This window comes from Pseudophryne corroboree, chromosome 3 (genome assembly GCF_028390025.1).
Source record: "Pseudophryne corroboree isolate aPseCor3 chromosome 3, aPseCor3.hap2, whole genome shotgun sequence".
Taxonomy (NCBI): Eukaryota; Metazoa; Chordata; class Amphibia; order Anura; family Myobatrachidae; genus Pseudophryne; species Pseudophryne corroboree.
The window spans coordinates 463630291-463648193 of NC_086446.1; the positions used below are offsets into that span (position 1 = coordinate 463630291).

Genomic DNA, 17903 nt, shown 5'->3' on the forward strand with positions numbered 1-17903 from the left:
GTGATTTCCAGTAGGGCCACACGTTACATGATTGAGACAATGGAAAATGTTTTTATACATTTCTGATAATACGAGTACCACCAAAAAAAGGGGTATTATGTTCGGTGAGGGAAAAAAACTACCTGTAGTTTTCCTGAATCTGAGAAATAAAATGAGGTGTGTGATGATGCGTGGGTTTCCCCCCGATAACAATTAATAATTTCTTAAAAAGTATTGGCTGCATACCCTTTCCCGCCAGAGGTTAGGATGCGTTGGGAAACACCCCCTAGGGGGGATAAGGCGCTCACACGCTTGTAAGAACAAGGGCTCTACCCTCTCATGAGATGGCCGCCCTTAAGGATCCTGCTGATAGAAAGCAGGAGGGTATCCAAAAAAGGTATTTACACACATACTGGTGTTATACTGCGACCAGCTATCGCCTCAGCCTGGAGGTGCAGTGCTGGGTTGGCATGGTCGGATTCCCTGACTGGAAATATTGATATCCTAGATAAGGATAGTATATTATTGCCTATAGAGCATTTAAAAGATGCATTTCTATATATGCATGATGCACAGCGGAATAATTGCCGACTGGCATCAAGTATAAGTGCGTTGTCCAATTCTACCAGTAAAATGGTCAGGTGATGCGGATTCCAAACGGCATTTGGAAGTATTGCCTTTGAAAGGGGACATTTGGGGTCGGTCTTTTAGACCTGGTGGCCACGGCAACAGCTGGGAAATCCACGTTTGTACCCCAGGTCGCCTCTCAAAATAAGACGCCGTATTATCAGGCGCAGTCCTTTGTTGGCAAGCGGACAAATGGTTCCTCTTTTCTGCTCGTGACAGAGGGAGAGGAAAAAGGCTGCAGAGATCAGCCAGTTCCCAGGAACAGAAACCCTTTCCCGCCTCTGCCAAGCCCTCAGTATGACGCTAGGGCTTTACAAGCTCAGGCACGGTGGGGGCCCGTTCTCAATGAATTTCAGTGCGCAGTGGGCTCACTCGCAAGTAGACCCCTGGATCCTTCAGGTAATATCTCAGGGGTACATATTGGAATTCGAGACGTCTCCCCCTCGCCGTTTCCAAAAGTCGGCTTTACCGACGTCTCCCTCTGACAGGGAGGCAGTTTTGGAAGCCATTCACAAGCTGTATTCCCAGCAGGTGATAATCAAGGTACCCCTCCTGCAACAGGGAACGGGGTATTATTCCACACTATTGTGGTACCGAAGCCAGACGGCTCGGTGAGACCGATTCTAAAATCTAAAATCTTTGAACACTTACATACAGAGGTTCAAATTCAAGATTGAGTCACTCAGAGTAGTGATTGCGAACCTGGAAGAAGGGGACTACATGATGTCTCGGGACATCAAGGATGCTTACCTTCATGTCAAAATTTACCCTTCTCACCAAGGGTACCTCAGGTTATGGTACAGAACTGTCACTATCAGTTCAGACGCTGCCGTAGGGATGGTCCACGGCACCCCGGGTCTTTACCAAGGTAATGGACGAAATGATATCCCTTCGAAGGAAGGAAATTTTAGTTATCCCTTACTTGGACGATTCCCTGATAAGGGTAAGATCCAGGGAACAGTTGGAGGTCGGTGTAGCACTATCTCAGGTAGTGTTGCGGCAGCACGATTGGGTTCTCAATATTCCAAAATCGCAGCTGGTTCCGACGACTTGTCTTCTGTTTCCTAGGGATGATCCTGGACACAGTTCAGAAAAAAGGTGTTTCTCCCGGAAGAGAAAGCCAGGGAGTTATCCGAGCTAATCAGGAACCTCCTAAAACCGAACCAAGTCTCAGTGCATCAATGCACAAGGGTTCTGGGAAAAAATGGTGGCTTCCTACGAAGCAATCCCACTCGTTAGATTCCACGCAAGAACTTTCCAGTGGAACCTACTGGACAAATGGTCCGGGTCGCATTTTCAGATGCATCAGCGGATAACCCTGTCACCAAGGACAAGGGTATCCATCCTGTGGTGGTTGCAGAGTGCTCATCTTCTAGAGGGCCGCAGATTCGGCATTCAGGACTGGGTCCTGGTGACCACGGATGCCAGCCTGCGAGGCTGGGGAGCAGTCACACAGGGAAGGAATATCCAGGGCTTAGGGTCAAGCCTGGATACATCACTTCACATAAATATCCTGAAGCTAAGGGCCATTTACAATGCTCTAAGCTTATAGCGAGACCTCTGCTTCAAGGTCAGCCGGTGTTGATCCAGTCGGACAACATCATGGCAGTCACCCACGTAAACAGACAGGGTGGCACAAGAAGCAGGAGGGCAATGGCAGAAGCTGCAAGGATTCTCCGCTGGGCGGAAAATCATGTAATAGCACTGTCAACAGTATTCATTCCGGGAGTGGACAACTGGGAAGCAGACTTCCTCAGCACGACCTCCACCCGGGAGAGTGGGGACTTCACCCAGAAGTCGTCCACATGATTAAAAAACTCGACAGGTATTGCGCCAGGTCAAGTGACCCTCAGGCAATAGTTGTAGACGCTCTGGTAACACCGTGGGTGTACCAGTCAGTGTATGTGTTCCCTCCTCTGTCTCTCATACCCAAGGGGGGTAATTCCAAGTTGATCGCAGCAGGATTTTTCATAGCAGTTGGGTAAAACCATGTGCACTGCAGGGGGGCCAGATATAACATTTGCAGAGAGAGTTAGATTTGGGTGGGTTATTTTGTTTCTGTGCAGGGTAAATACTGGCTGCTTTATTTTTACACTGCAAATTAGATTGCAGATTGAACACACCCCACCCAAATCTAACTCTCTCTGCACATGTTAAATCTGCCTCCCCTGCAGTGCACATGGTTTTGCCCAACTGCTATCAAAAATCCTGCTGCGATCAACTTGGAATTACCCCCCAAGGTACTGAGATTGATAAGATGGAGAGGAGTAAGCACTATATTCGTGGCTCCGGATGGGCCAAAAAGGACTTGGTAACCGGAGCTTCAAGAGAGGCTCACGGAGGATCCGTGGCCTCTACCTCTAAGAAGGGACCTGCTCCAGCAAGGACCCTGTTTGTTCCAAGACTTACCGCGGCTGCGTTTGACGGCATGGCGGTTGAACACCGGATCCTGAAGGAAAATAGGCATTCCGGATGAAGTCATCCCTATCCTGATCAAAAGCCAGGAAGGATGTAACCGCAAAAACATTATCACCGCAATTGGCGAAAATATGTTGCGTAGTGCGAGGCCAGTAAGGCCCGACGGAGGAAATTCAGCTGGGTCGATTCCTACATTTCCTGCAAACAGGAGTGTCTATGGGCCTTAAATTGGGGTCCATTAAGGTTCAGATTTCGGCCCTGTCAATTTTCTTCCAAAAAAGAACTAGCTTCAGTCCCTGAAGTTTAGACGTTTGTAAAAGGGGTACTGCATATACAGCCTCCTTTTGTGCCTCCAGTGGCAATTTGGGATCTCAATGTAGTTTGGGTTCCAAAAGTCACATTGGTTTGAACCACTTAAATCTGTGGAGTTAAAATATCTCACATGGAAAGTGGTCATGCTGTTGGCCCTGGCCTGGGCCAGGCGCGTGTCAGGATTGGCGGCTTTATCCTGTAAAAGCCCTTATCTGATTTTCCATTCGGACAGGGCGGAATTGAGGACTCGTCCTCAGTTTCTCCCTAAGGTGGTTCCAGCGTTTTCACCTGAACCAACCTATTGTGGTGCCTGCGGCTACTAGGGACTTGGAGGAATCCAAGTTGCTGGATGTTGTCAGGGCCCTGAAAATATGTTCCAGGACGGCTGGAGTCAGGAAATCTGACTCGCTGTTTATCCTGTATGCACCCAACATGCTGGGTGCTCCTGCTTCTAAGCAGACTATTGCTCGTTGGATTTGTAGTACAATTCAGCTTGCACATTCTGTGGCAGGCCTGCCACAGCTAAAATCTGTAAAAGCCCGTTCCACAAGGAAAGTGGGCTCATCTTGGGCGGCTGCCCGAGGGGTCTCGGCTTTACAACTTTGCCGAGCAGCTACTTGGTCAGGGGCAAACACGTTTGCTAAATTCTACAAATTTGATACCCTGGCTGAGGAGGACCTGGAGTTCTCTCATTCGGTGCTGCAGAGTCATCCGCACTCTCCCGCCCGTTTGGGAGCTTTGGTATAATCCCCATGGTCCTTACGGAGTCCCCAGCATCCACTTAGGACGTTAGAGAAAATAAGAATTTACGTACCGATAATTCTATTTCTCGTAGTCCGTAGTGGATGCTGGGCGCCCATCCCAAGTGCGGATTGTCTGCAATACTTGTACATAGTTATTGTTACAAAAATCGGGTTATTATTGTTGGGAGCCATCTTTTCAGAGGCTCCTCTGTTATCATACTGTTAACTGGGTTCAGATCACAAGTTATACGGTGTGATTGGTGTGGCTGGTATGAGTCTTACCCGGGATTCAAAATCCTTCCTTATTGTGTACGCTCGTCCGGGCACAGTTTCCTAACTGAGGCTTGGAGGAGGGTCATAGGGGGAGGAGTCAGTGCACACCAGTTAGTCCTAAAGCTTTCTTTAGATGTGCCCAGTCTCCTGCGGAGCCGCTATTCCCCATGGTCCTTACGGAGTCCCCAGCATCCACTACGGACTACGAGAAATAGAATTATCGGTAAGTAAATTCTTATTTTAAGTTTGAACATACCCCACCTTCGGGTTGGTACATGTTGTATCTGCCCCACCTGTACTGCAGATGGTTTTGCCCATTAGAGAAAAATGTTGCTGCTGCAATCAGGTCTGAATTAGGCCCTGGGTCTGATCCATTGCCCAGCCTGAATTGTGTGACATTACATTTTCAGTGAGAGGTGCGTATAACAGATGTTATAATGGTAAGGGGCACTGTAATGTGGCACAGTATGAACTGGAGGGCAATATAATGTGTCATAATCTGATCTGCTCATTGTAATTTGGAGGGCACTATAATGATACATAAAAATAACTGGGGCACTGTAATGTGGCACAATATGAAATGGAGGAACTATAGTGTGGCATAATTTGAAATAGAGGGCAGTTTAATTTAGCGCAGTATGAACAGGGGGCACTGTAATGTGGCATAATGTGTACTGGCATCCTGACAATGTGACATAATGTGAACTAAAGCACTACTATCGTTCAGAAAATAAACTAGGGCACAATTATGGGGCATAAAATGAATAACTGCTGTGGCTAGGAGTCTCTCACGAAGCTTTGGGACAGGGGTCCCTTCAATATGTTGTTATGGGACCCACAATGTTCTAGTTAAATCCAGCGGCAGCTCCTAACTTGCTGTAGGAGGGCTGCCGCTGGCGATGCGCCGGGTCTCCGCTACCTTCTCCATACTGCAGCCGACCAGGTCCCGGTACCTACACTGTGTAGCCTGGGGCCCGGCGCATGCTCAATAGCAGCGACGGTACTGCACATGTGCAAAACCACAGATTCTATGGACTGCATCGGCTGCAGCCCATAGAAGCTGGCTGGGGCTGAAGAGGCAGGGAGCTGGCTTCCTATAGGTGGTGGATTTTACCTGGGGGGGCTGCAGTCCTGCAGCCCATAGGTAAGAACCACCACTGAGTAAATCTCAGTATTTAAAAACGCTGCTCCATGTCTGTGCTGCATGCAATAGTAGGTTAAGTTTTCCAGGGATGCAGTCATAACGTCAACATTAAACTTGACACCACAATTTCTACATTGACCATGTTGACATCTGCAGAATGTCAAGGTGCTCACAATGTTGACATGTGAATAGTGGACATTATGCAAAGACCAGAGGGTTGGGGTTAGGCTTATGTAGGGGAGGGTTAGGGTTAGGCTTATGTAGGGGAGGGTTAGAGTTTGGCACTATGGAGGTTAGTGTTAGGCTATGGGAGGTAGGGTTTGTGTTAGGCACTAGGAGGATGGTTAGGAATACTCTGCAGGATGTGCCAGAATTTTTCATGACTTCACTGGAAGACACCGCTGGACAACAAAATATTCCATACCCATTGTTCATCCCTTGCATTGACCAGTTGTTCATTAGCTGGATTGGCCACACAATCTAAATGAGTCCCAATTTGTAAAAGCTTTTTTATGCAATATGTGTTTATTGGTACTAACTAGAGATGAGCGCCTGAAATTTTTCGGGTTTTGTGTTTTGGTTTTGGGTTCGGTTCCGCGGCCGTGTTTTGGGTTCGACCGCGTTTTGGCAAAACCTCACCGAATTTTTTTTGTCGGATTCGGGTGTGTTTTGGATTCGGGTGTTTTTTTCAAAAAACACTAAAAAACAGCTTAAATCATAGAATTTGGGGGTCATTTTGATCCCAAAGTATTATTAACCTCAAAAACCATAATTTACACTCATTTTCAGTCTATTCTGAATACCTCACACCTCACAATATTATTTTTAGTCCTAAAATTTGCACCGAGGTCGCTGTGTGAGTAAGATAAGCGACCCTAGTGGCCGACACAAACACCGGGCCCATCTAGGAGTGGCACTGCAGTGTCACGCAGGATGTCCCTTCCAAAAAACCCTCCCCAAACAGCACATGACGCAAAGAAAAAAAGAGGCGCAATGAGGTAGCTGTGTGAGTAAGATTAGCGACCCTAGTGGCCGACACAAACACCGGGCCCATTTAGGAGTGGCACTGCAGTGTCACGCAGGATGTCCCTTCCAAAAAACCCTCCCCAATCAGCACATGATGCAAAGAAAAAGGTTAGGTGGTATACAATTATGGACGGGCTGCCGAGTGCCGACACAGAGGTAGCCACAGCCGTGAACTACCGCACTGTACTGTGTCTGCTGCTAATATATAGACTGGTTGATAAAGAGATAGTATACTCGTAACTAGTATGTATGTATAAAGAAAGAAAAAAAAACCACGGTTAGGTGGTATATACAATTATGGACGGGCTGCCGAGTGCCGACACAGAGGTAGCCACAGCCGTGAACTACCGCACTGTACTGTGTCTGCTGCTAATATGTAGACTGGTTGATAAAGAGATAGTATACTCGTAACTAGTATGTATGTATAAAGAAAGAAAAAAAAACCACGGTTAGGTGGTATATACAATTATGGACGGGCTGCCGAGTGCCGACACAGAGGTAGCCACAGCCGTGAACTACCGCACTGTACTGTGTCTGCTGCTAATATATAGACTGGTTGATAAAGAGATAGTATACTCGTAACTAGTATGTATGTATAAAGAAAGAAAAAAAAACCACGGTTAGGTGGTATATACAATTATGGACGGGCTGCCGAGTGCCGACACAGAGGTAGCCACAGCCGTGAACTACCGCACTGTACTGTGTCTGCTGCTAATATATAGACTGGTTGATAAAGAGATAGTATACTCGTAACTAGTATGTATGTATAAAGAAAGAAAAAAAAACCACGGTTAGGTGGTATATACAATTATGGACGGGCTGCCGAGTGCCGACACAGAGGTAGCCACAGCCGTGAACTACCGCACTGTACTGTGTCTGCTGCTAATATATAGACTGGTTGATAAAGAGATAGTATACTCGTAACTAGTATGTATGTATAAAGAAAGAAAAAAAAACCACGGTTAGGTGGTATATACAATTATGGACGGGCTGCCGAGTGCCGACACAGAGGTAGCCACAGCCGTGAACTACCGCACTGTACTGTGTCTGCTGCTAATATATAGACTGGTTGATAAAGAGATAGTATACTCGTAACTAGTATGTATGTATAAAGAAAGAAAAAAAAACCACGGTTAGGTGGTATATACAATTATGGACGGGCTGCCGAGTGCCGACACAGAGGTAGCCACAGCCGTGAACTACCGCACTGTACTGTGTCTGCTGCTAATATATAGACTGGTTGATAAAGAGATAGTATACTCGTAACTAGTATGTATGTATAAAGAAAGAAAAAAAAAACCACGGTTAGGTGGTATATACAATTATGGACGGGCTGCCGAGTGCCGACACAGAGGTAGCCACAGCCGTGAACTACCGCACTGTACTGTGTCTGCTGCTAATATATAGACTGGTTGATAAAGAGATAGTATACTCGTAACTAGTATGTATGTATAAAGAAAGAAAAAAAAACCACGGTTAGGTGGTATATACAATTATGGACGGGCTGCCGAGTGCCGACACAGAGGTAGCCACAGCCGTGAACTACCGCACTGTACTGTGTCTGCTGCTAATATATAGACTGGTTGATAAAGAGATAGTATACTCGTAACTAGTATGTATGTATAAAGAAAGAAAAAAAAACCACGGTTAGGTGGTATATACAATTATGGACGGGCTGCCGAGTGCCGACACAGAGGTAGCCACAGCCGTGAACTACCGCACTGTACTGTGTCTGCTGCTAATATATAGACTGGTTGATAAAGAGATAGTATACTCGTAACTAGTATGTATGTATAAAGAAAGAAAAAAAAACCACGGTTAGGTCACTGGTATATACAATTATGGACGGGCTGCCGAGTGCCGACACAGAGGTAGCCACAGCCGTGAACTACCGCACTGTACTGTGTCTGCTGCTAATATAGACTGGTTGATAAAGAGATAGTATACTACTAATATTATATACTGGTGGTCAGGTCACTGGTCACTAGTCACACTGGCAGTGGCACTCCTGCAGCAAAAGTGTGCACTGTTTAATTTTAATATAATATTATGTACTCCTGGCTCCTGCTATAACCTATAACTGGCACTGCAGTAGTGCTCCCCAGTCTCCCCCACAATTATAAGCTGTGTGAGCTGAGCAGTCAGACAGATATATAATATATATAGATGATGCAGCACACTGGCCTGAGCCTGAGCAGTGCACACAGATATGGTATGTGACTGAGTCACTGTGTGCTGTGTATCGCTTTTTTCAGGCAGAGAACGGATTATAAATAAAAGTGGTGGTCACTGGTCACTATCAGCAAAACTCTGCACTGTACACTACTGAGTACTCCTAATGCTCCCCAAAATTAGTAAATCAAGTGTCTCTCTAATCTATTCTAATTCTAAACGGAGAGGACGCCAGCCACGTCCTCTCCCTATCAATCTCAATGCACGTGTGAAAATGGCGGCGACGCGCGGCTCCTTATATAGAATCCGAGTCTCGCGATAGAATCCGAGCCTCGCGAGAATCCGACAGCGTCATGATGACGTTCGGGCGCGCTCGGGTTAACCGAGCAAGGCGGGAAGATCCGAGTCGCTCGGACCCGTGAAAAAAAACATGAAGTTCTGGCGGGTTCGGATTCAGAGAAACCGAACCCGCTCATCTCTAGTACTAACAGCAGAATATTGACAAACAAAAAGAACAATCAGATTTAAAAAAAAAATGTTTATAAAAACAAACAATACCAACATTTGGACTTAGTGGTTTAGAAGAAATACCGGGTACCAGACTACAAGGCAAACATCAGTTATTTCATGAAAAAAGAAAAAAAGATAGAAACAAAAAAGGAAAACAAAGGGAGAGAGGGAAGAGGGCATGAACCTAGGAGGAAATAGGGGGAGAGGGGATCCATCCAAGATAAAGTCAATCCCAGTGTTGTGACACGTTTAAATTTACTGGCCTTTTGAATTGATCAGAAGTGAAGGTGTCTTTAAATTTAAGCCAGGGTTCCCAAATGGCGTTGTACTTCCTACATTTATTGGCTTCCAATAACAGAAGTTCATCCATGGCTATGTGAGAGGAGGAGTGATTACTTGTAGGATGACACATGCCCAGATATTTTATTTAAAAGCCAAATAAACTGTCAGTACAGACCTCGTAGCCCAGAATCTCTCTGGCCAAGGAAAGCATTGGCTGCCTGGCGCTGCTGTGAATGCTGGGATGCGCTTCCTTCATCCCAGCATTCACAGCGGCGGCGGACAGCCAATGCGGAAGGAGAAGGACAGCTGCAGCGGCGCCACTACCAATTACATAGCACTGCTGCAGCTCCAGTCCCCCTCCCTCCTCCTCCTTCTCCCCTGCCCGGGATCTGCTGCATGAAGCCTGCACTGAGAGAGAGGGTAAGTATCTATCTATCTATCTGTCTATCTATCTATCTATCTATCCGTCTGTCCGTCCGTCTATCCGTCCGTCCGTCCGTCCGTCTGTCTCTCTATCCTGTCTGCTGCAATGTGTAAAAAAGGGGATGCTGTCTGCCGTAATGTGTAAAAAGGGGGATGCTGTCTGCCGTAATGTGTAAAAAGGGGGACGCTGTCTGCCGTAATGTGTAAAAAGGGGGACTGTCTGCCGTAATGTGTAAAAGGGCTCTACCTGGTGTAGTGGCGCTACTGTGCAGCCTAAGTTGAATAATGGAGACTACTGTGCACGGTAGTATGAACAGGTATTATATTGTGGCCATGCCCCTTTCCCATGAAGCCACGCCCCTATATTTTTTGCGCGCATGCCCCTATCTTGCATGAAGGGGGGCCAATGCCGTTTCTTGCACACAGCGCTAAAATGCCTAGTTACGGCACTGATTCCAAGACCTTACTGAGGGTAGTTGCTTGCATCATGATAAGTGGTAAAGTGGGGGAGTTAAAAGCCCTCTGTCTGTAAAAGCTAATTTAATATAATCAGACAAACAGTGGTATGGAAACACCCTTGTAACCCAGGATGACATACTCTGAGAAATTACAAAACACTGTAGTTGGAAAGCTGTTACCATCACAAACAAGGTTCTGCTGGGCCAGTTTCCTTGTAGTTAACAGACTTCCTATGAAGAAATGTACAGGAGCACTTTGGAAATCACTGGCTCGCCACATTGTAATATGTACTTTAAAATTAATTTGGGAGTATAATAACTTGCAACAATAGGCCAGGGTGGGGAACAGGTAGGACAACCTGCAGCTGACAAACACAATTGTTTATCGTTGTCCCTGTAAGCGGGCAGCTATAACTATCTTCTGAAAAAGCGTGCATACAGGAGCCTGACTTTTATCAACCTTTGTTTATAAATATGTTTGTTGTTTGTACGCATTTGCAGCCTGATACAGTGCGGAGAATGTAATAGCCTGTGAGAAGCAGAAGAGCGAGACTTTGTGCCAGTTCTCCTGTTTATTTAAAGCAGCATTTACATGGCAGAACCAACTGTAAATGATTGCTGTTTAAAAAAAGTGGGAGAACTCGCACAGAGTCTAGAACTTCCTGCTTCTTGCAGGCTATTACTTTCCCCCTATATGTTTAGTCATTTTAGTCATTTTAAAACACCATATACTGACACATGTTTAAGGTGAAGCACTTAGATTCTTGTATTACAGTATGTGCTCAGGAAAGCAATATTGCTATTAACTAGTGATGTGCAACGGACATTTTTCGGGTTTTGTGTTTTGGTTTTGGATTCGGTTCCGCGGCCGTGTTTTGGATTCGGACGCGTTTTGGCAAAACCTCACCGAAATTTTTTTGTCGGATTCGGGTGTGTTTTGGATTCGGGTGTTTTTTTCAAAAAAACCCTAAAAAACTGCTTAAATCATAGAATTTGGGGGTCATTTTGATCCCATAGTATTATTAACCTCAATAACCATAATTTCCACTCATTTCCAGTCTATTCTGAACACCTCACACCTCACAATATTATTTTTAGTCCTAAAATTTGCACCGAGGTCGCTGGATGGCTAAGCTAAGCGACACAAGTGGCCGACACAAACACCTGGCCCATCTAGGAGTGGCACTGCAGTGTCAGGCAGGATGGCACTTCAAAAAAATAGTCCCCAAACAGCACATGATGCAAAGAAAAAAAGAGGCGCACCAAGGTCGCTGTGTGACTAAGCTAAGCGACACAAGTGGCCTACACAAACACCTGGCCCATCTAGGAGTGGCACTGCAGTGTCAGGCAGGATGGCACTTCAAAAAAATTGTCCCCAAACAGCACATGATGCAAAGAAAAAAAGAGGCGCACCAAGGTCGCTGTGTGACTAAGCTAAGCGACACAAGTGGCCGACACAAACACCTGGCCCATCTAGGAGTGGCACTGCAGTGTCAGGCAGGATGGCACTTCAAAAAAATTGTCCCCAAACAGCACATGATGCAAAGAAAAAAAGAGGCGCACCAAGGTCGCTGTGTGACTAAGCTAAGCGACACAAGTGGCCGATACAAACACCTGGCCCATCTAGGAGTGGCACTGCAGTGTCAGGCAGGATGGCACTTCAAAAAAATAGTCCCCAAACAGCACATGATGCAAAGAAAAAAAGAGGCGCACCAAGGTCGCTGTGTGACTAAGCTAAGCGACACAAGTGGCCGACACAAACACCTGGCCCATTTAGGAGTGGCACTGCAGTGTCAGGCAGGATGGCACTTCAAAAAAATAGTCCCCAAACAGCACATGATGCAAAGAAAAAAAGAGGCGCACCAAGGTCGCTGTGTGACTAAGCTAAGCGACACAAGTGGCCGATACAAACACCTGGCCCATTTAGGAGTGGCACTGCAGTGTCAGGCAGGATGGCACTTCAAAAAAATTGTCCCCAAACAGCACATGATGCAAAGAAAAAAAGAGGCGCACCAAGGTCGCTGTGTGACTAAGCTAAGCGACACAAGTGGCCGATGCAAACACCTGGCCCATCTAGGAGTGGCACTGCAGTGTCAGGCAGGATGGCACTTCAAAAAAATAGTCCCCAAACAGCACATGATGCAAAGAAAAAAAGAGGCGCACCAAGGTCGCTGTGTGACTAAGCTAAGCGACACAAGTGGCCGACACAAACACCTGGCCCATTTAGGAGTGGCACTGCAGTGTCAGGAAGGATGGCACTTCAAAAAAATAGTCCCCAAACAGCACATGATGCAAAGAAAAAAAGAGGCGCACCAAGGTCGCTGTGTGACTAAGCTAGTATACTTGACGACACAGATGTAGGTAGAGCAGTGGCCTACTGTACCGTAATGCTATATATTATATACTGGTGGTCAGCAAACTGTGCAAAACTGAAATGCACCACAGGTATGGATGGATAGTATACTTGACGACACAGAGGTAGGTACAGCAGTGGCCTTCCGTACCGTACTGCTATATATACTGGTGGTCACTGTGTCAGCAAACTGCACAACTGAAATGCACCACAGGTATAGAATGTAGATGGATAGTATACTTGACGACACAGAGGTAGGTACAGCAGTGGCCTTCCGTACCGTACTGCTATATATACTGGTGGTCACTGTGTCAGCAAACTGCAAAACTAAAATGCACCACAGGTATAGAATGTAGATGGATAGTATACTTGACGACACAGAGGTAGGTACAGCAGTGGCCTTCCGTACCGTACTGCTATATATACTGGTGGTCACTGTGTCAGCAAACTGCACAACTGAAATGCACCACAGGTATAGAATGTAGATGGATAGTATACTTGACGACACAGAGGTAGGTACAGCAGTGGCCTTCCGTACCGTACTGCTATATATACTGGTGGTCACTGTGTCAGCAAACTGCACAACTAAAATGCACCACAGGTATAGAATGTAGATGGATAGTATACTTGACGACATAGAGGTAGGTACAGCAGTGGCCTTCCGTACCGTACTGCTATATATACTGGTGGTCACTGTGTCAGCAAACTGCAAAACTAAAATGCACCACAGGTATAGAATGTAGATGGATAGTATACTTGACGACACAGAGGTAGGTACAGCAGTGGCCTACCGTACCGTACTGCTATATATACTGGTGGTCACTGTGTCAGCAAACTGCACAACTGAAATGCACCACAGGTATAGAATGTAGATGGATAGTATACTTGACGACACAGAGGTAGGTACAGCAGTGGCCTACCGTACCGTACTGCTATATATACTGGTGGTCACTGTGTCAGCAAACTGCACAACTGAAATGCACCACAGGTATAGAATGTAGATGGATAGTATACTTGACGACACAGAGGTAGGTACAGCAGTGGCCTTCCGTACCGTACTGCTATATATACTGGTGGTCACTGTGTCAGCAAACTGCAAAACTAAAATGCACCACAGGTATAGAATGTAGATGGATAGTATACTTGACGACACAGAGGTAGGTACAGCAGTGGCCTTCCATACCGTACTGCTATATATACTGGTGGTCACTGTGTCCGCAAACTGCAAAACTAAAATGCACCACAGGTATAGAATCTAGATGGATAGTATACTTGACGACACAGAGGTAGGTACAGCAGTGGCCTACTGTACCGTAATGCTATATATTATATACTGGTGGTCACTGGTCAGCAAAACTCTGCACTGTACTCCTCCTATATAATATTATACTGGTGGTCCCCAGTCCCCACAATAAAGCAGCACACTGAGCACAGATATGGAGTGTTTTTCAGGCAGACAACGTATACTGGTGGTGGTCACTGTCAGCAAAACTCTGCACTGTACTCCTGCTATATAATACAGCTGCTCCCCAGTCCCTACAATTAAGCAGTGTGAGCACAGATATATATGCAGCACACTGAGCACAGATAAGGAGCGTTTTTTTCAGGCAGAGAACGGATAAAACTGGTGGTAAAACTCTGCACTGTACTCCTATATTAATATAAAGCTGCTCCCCAGTCCCCACAATGATAGAAGCAAGCACAAATATTTGCATCAACTCAACAATGAATAAACGGAGAGGACGCCAGCCACGTCCTCTCCATAACATTTCCAATGCACGAGTGAAAATGGCGGCGACGCGCGGCTGCTTATATAGAATCCGAATCTCACGAGAATCCGACAGCGGGATGATGACGTTCGGGCGCGCTCGGGTTAACCGAGCCATACGGGAGAATCCGAGTATGCCTCGGACCCGTGTAAAATGGGTGAAGTTCGGGGGGGTACGGTTTCCGAGAAACCGAACCCGCTCATCACTACTATTAACAAATTAGTAAATTGGTGGAAGACTGAAAAAATAATAATTTTATGGATAGCGATAAAGATCCATGGGAGAGTTTCCCAGCAGCTGGATCTGGCATTATGGAGTAAAAATAATAACAATATTTGAAGAATGCCCACCTCCCAACAAAAGACACACACAATTTTCCAGCTTTCCTGAACCTGTAGATCCTTTATACCAGGGTTGGGGAACCTTTTTTCTACCAAGGGCCATTTGGATATTTATAAAATCCTTTGGGGGCCATACAAAAATTATCAACTTAAAAATTAGCCTGCCCCCAGTAGTTATGCCCCAGTAGATATGCCCCCCAGTCGTTGTTATGCCCCATTAGATATACCCCCTAGTAGCGCCGCTTACACACACACACAAACACACACACACACACATTAAAAGAAAAAAAACACAATACTCACCAGCCCCACTCCTGCTTCTGGACCGCTGCCCTCCGCCTGGCCGCCTGCTCCTCAGAACTATGGGAGAGATGTCATGACGTCTCTCCCATAGCGCTGCACAGCCGCACACGTACACTGCCTGAGCTGGAAGCCAGACCTCAGGAGTGAGCTCCTGCCTCTGGCTGCTGCTGAGGGGAAGGAGCCGGGCGCCCGCGGGTGCCTGGCACCTCCCTCGGTTAGGTGAGCCTGGCCGGGCCTGATCAAGTGACTTTGTGGACCTTATATGGCCCACGGGCCTGAGGTTCTCCACCCCTTCTTTATACCCTCATTCTCTATGTTTATAGGACTGTATAGTACTGGCCCTTACTGAGAAGGAGAAAAGTGGGAGAACTGGTGTGGGTTATACTTAACCTTACTTGCCTCATTCCTCCTGTAAGCTTCTGGGGGGTCATTCAGACCTGATCGCATGCTAGGAGTTTTCGCTGCGATGCGATCAGGTCAGAACTGCGCATGCGTATGCACCGCAATGCGCAGGCACGTCGTATGGCTACAAAGCGGATCTTTGCTGGGCGATGGATTGCACGAAGAATCCATTCGCACAGCCGATGGGAAGGTGATTGACAGGAAGAAGGTGTTTGTGGGTGTCAACTGACCGTTTTCTGGGAATGGTAGGAAAAATACAGGCGTGTCAAGCGTTTGCAGGGCGCGTGTCTGATGTCAATTCCGGACAAGAACAGGCTGAAGTGATCGCAGTGGCTGAGTAAATTCTGGGCAACTCAGAAACTGCACAAAACTTTTTTGTACCGCTCAGCTGCACATGCGATCGCACACTTGCAAAGCTAAAATACACTCCCCTATGTTGTTCGCAGCGCAGCGTTCAGGCTAAAAATCGTAATTTCTGCGCATGCGTATGCACCGCAATGCGCAGGCGCGTTGTACAGGTACAATGAGCATCGTGGGTTTGCACAGAGTGTAACGAACATTGCTGTCGCACGGCCGAACGAAGTAAGATTGACATGAAGTGGGCGTTTCTGGGTGTCAACTGACCATTTTCATGGAGTGTTTGGAAAAACGCAGGCGTGGCAGAAAAAAATGCAGGCGTGTCTGGGCGTTCGCTGGGCGGGTGTGTGACGTCAAAAGCGTCCCTCCATCGTTAGAATCAACGCACACGAAGAGTAACTACAGGGTTGGTCTTGTTTTGCACAAAAAGATTTTGCAGGAGCTCTGCTGCACAAGCGTTCGCACTTCTGCAAAGCGGAAATACACTCCCCAGTGGGCGGCAGCAATGCGTTTGCACAGCTGCTAAAAACTGCTAGCGAGCGATCAACTCGGAATGACCCCCAATAGGCCGCGACTATCTGATCGCAGTGCTGCAAAAATAGCTAGCGAGCGATCAGGTCTGAATGACCCCCCTAGTACCACTAATAAATGTACTGCGTGCCAATAGCTCCATAGGTATTTTAAATTGCATCATCCCCACATAAAGCTATATCCTGACTTTTGAAACATCTCATTATCTGGGAAAAAGGCCAAAAGCAGCAGTTGTGTTACATTTCCTCTCCCTGCCACAATGCTGCAGTGACTTCCTCTCTGGAATAGAACAGCGACTGTATTTGGCTGCTCCCCTGTATATTGCAGTCGATGTTATAGGCAGCATGAGCAGGAATCTTACATACTATTTAATAATGAAATTGCAATTCATGTCACCAATGCACTGCATTATATTTATCTCTAATTGTGGCAGCATCTATGAAATCATCTACATACGGTAGAAATTGTGGTGTTACCCTATATCAGTCATTATGTCTTCTCACATTTTCTCTAGTAACAAATAGCAAGGGGTTTATCTATCGTGCGCATTGTTCCTATTGTATGCATAGGGCTGAGTGCTATTAGTATCACCATCTTTTCCCTTGTGGACATTCATGGAAACTGGTACACAGTCTGTATTTATGAAGTTCCCCACCCACTCATCAGCCAACATCTCAGCTCAGCAATGCGTTATTAAAACATTCCCATGTCCATTCGTTAGCAAATAAGGCTTTAATTATCATTCTACTTCTTGATTTCAGATGTATGGAATCCTTGCATCATTAGCAGAAAATCTGGTGCTCATTGCTGAAGACTTAAAGTCGAGGACATCTCTGACAGAAGATTAAATTTGGGATGGGTCAGAATGCTTCCAGTGCCATCCATCAGTTATGCCCCTATTATGTTGTTTCAGTGGAACAGATGCCTAGTACTCGCTATTAATCGATGACCTTTGCTGGCCTGTGCTGTATTCTTTGAAAGCATCACTTTCTAAATACCATTGTATTCATCAGAAATAAAAGAACATTTTCTAAACATACAATCAGATGTACCTGAATGCTGGTCTCATTTTCTTTAAAAATGTAAAATATGATTATACATTGTAAGCAATGCCTGACACTAAGTTATTTTTCTGTCTGTTTTTACCAGGATGGGCCATATACATCTTACAACTACAGTATCTATTTAAAAAATAATGTTATACTGTAAAATAGAGGTTATGCTCATCTGGGGGCTACAGAAATGCCATGGAAGGCTGAATCCAGCTTGAGTTCCCATTGGAAAGAACTGCTGTTTGCATCATTTGTGAGACAAACAGGGGAAGCTAAATAATTGCTTCCAAAGGGAAAGGAGGTCACTGCTGACATAACACAGACAAGTAACGTTTGGGTAGATGTTCCTAGGATGTGTCCTCAGATATGGGAGGTAAGATGTGTCTTTAAACACAAATAATAAGACAGTAAAATGTAGCTGGAACCGG

The 17903-nt window shown here is 46.0% G+C and overlaps 1 protein-coding gene across 1 annotated transcript in view; it reads left to right on the top strand.

The window, feature by feature from the left end:
- MYCBPAP (MYCBP associated protein) overlaps positions 1–17465 on the top strand; it is a 195327-nt gene extending 177862 nt beyond the window's left edge. The window contains exon 19 of the mRNA XM_063960703.1: positions 17185–17465. Coding sequence (XP_063816773.1) covers positions 17185–17271 — 87 coding nt within the window. The 3' untranslated portion in view covers positions 17272–17465. The remainder of the gene's footprint in view (positions 1–17184) is intronic.
- The last annotated feature ends 438 nt before the right edge of the window (positions 17466–17903 follow it).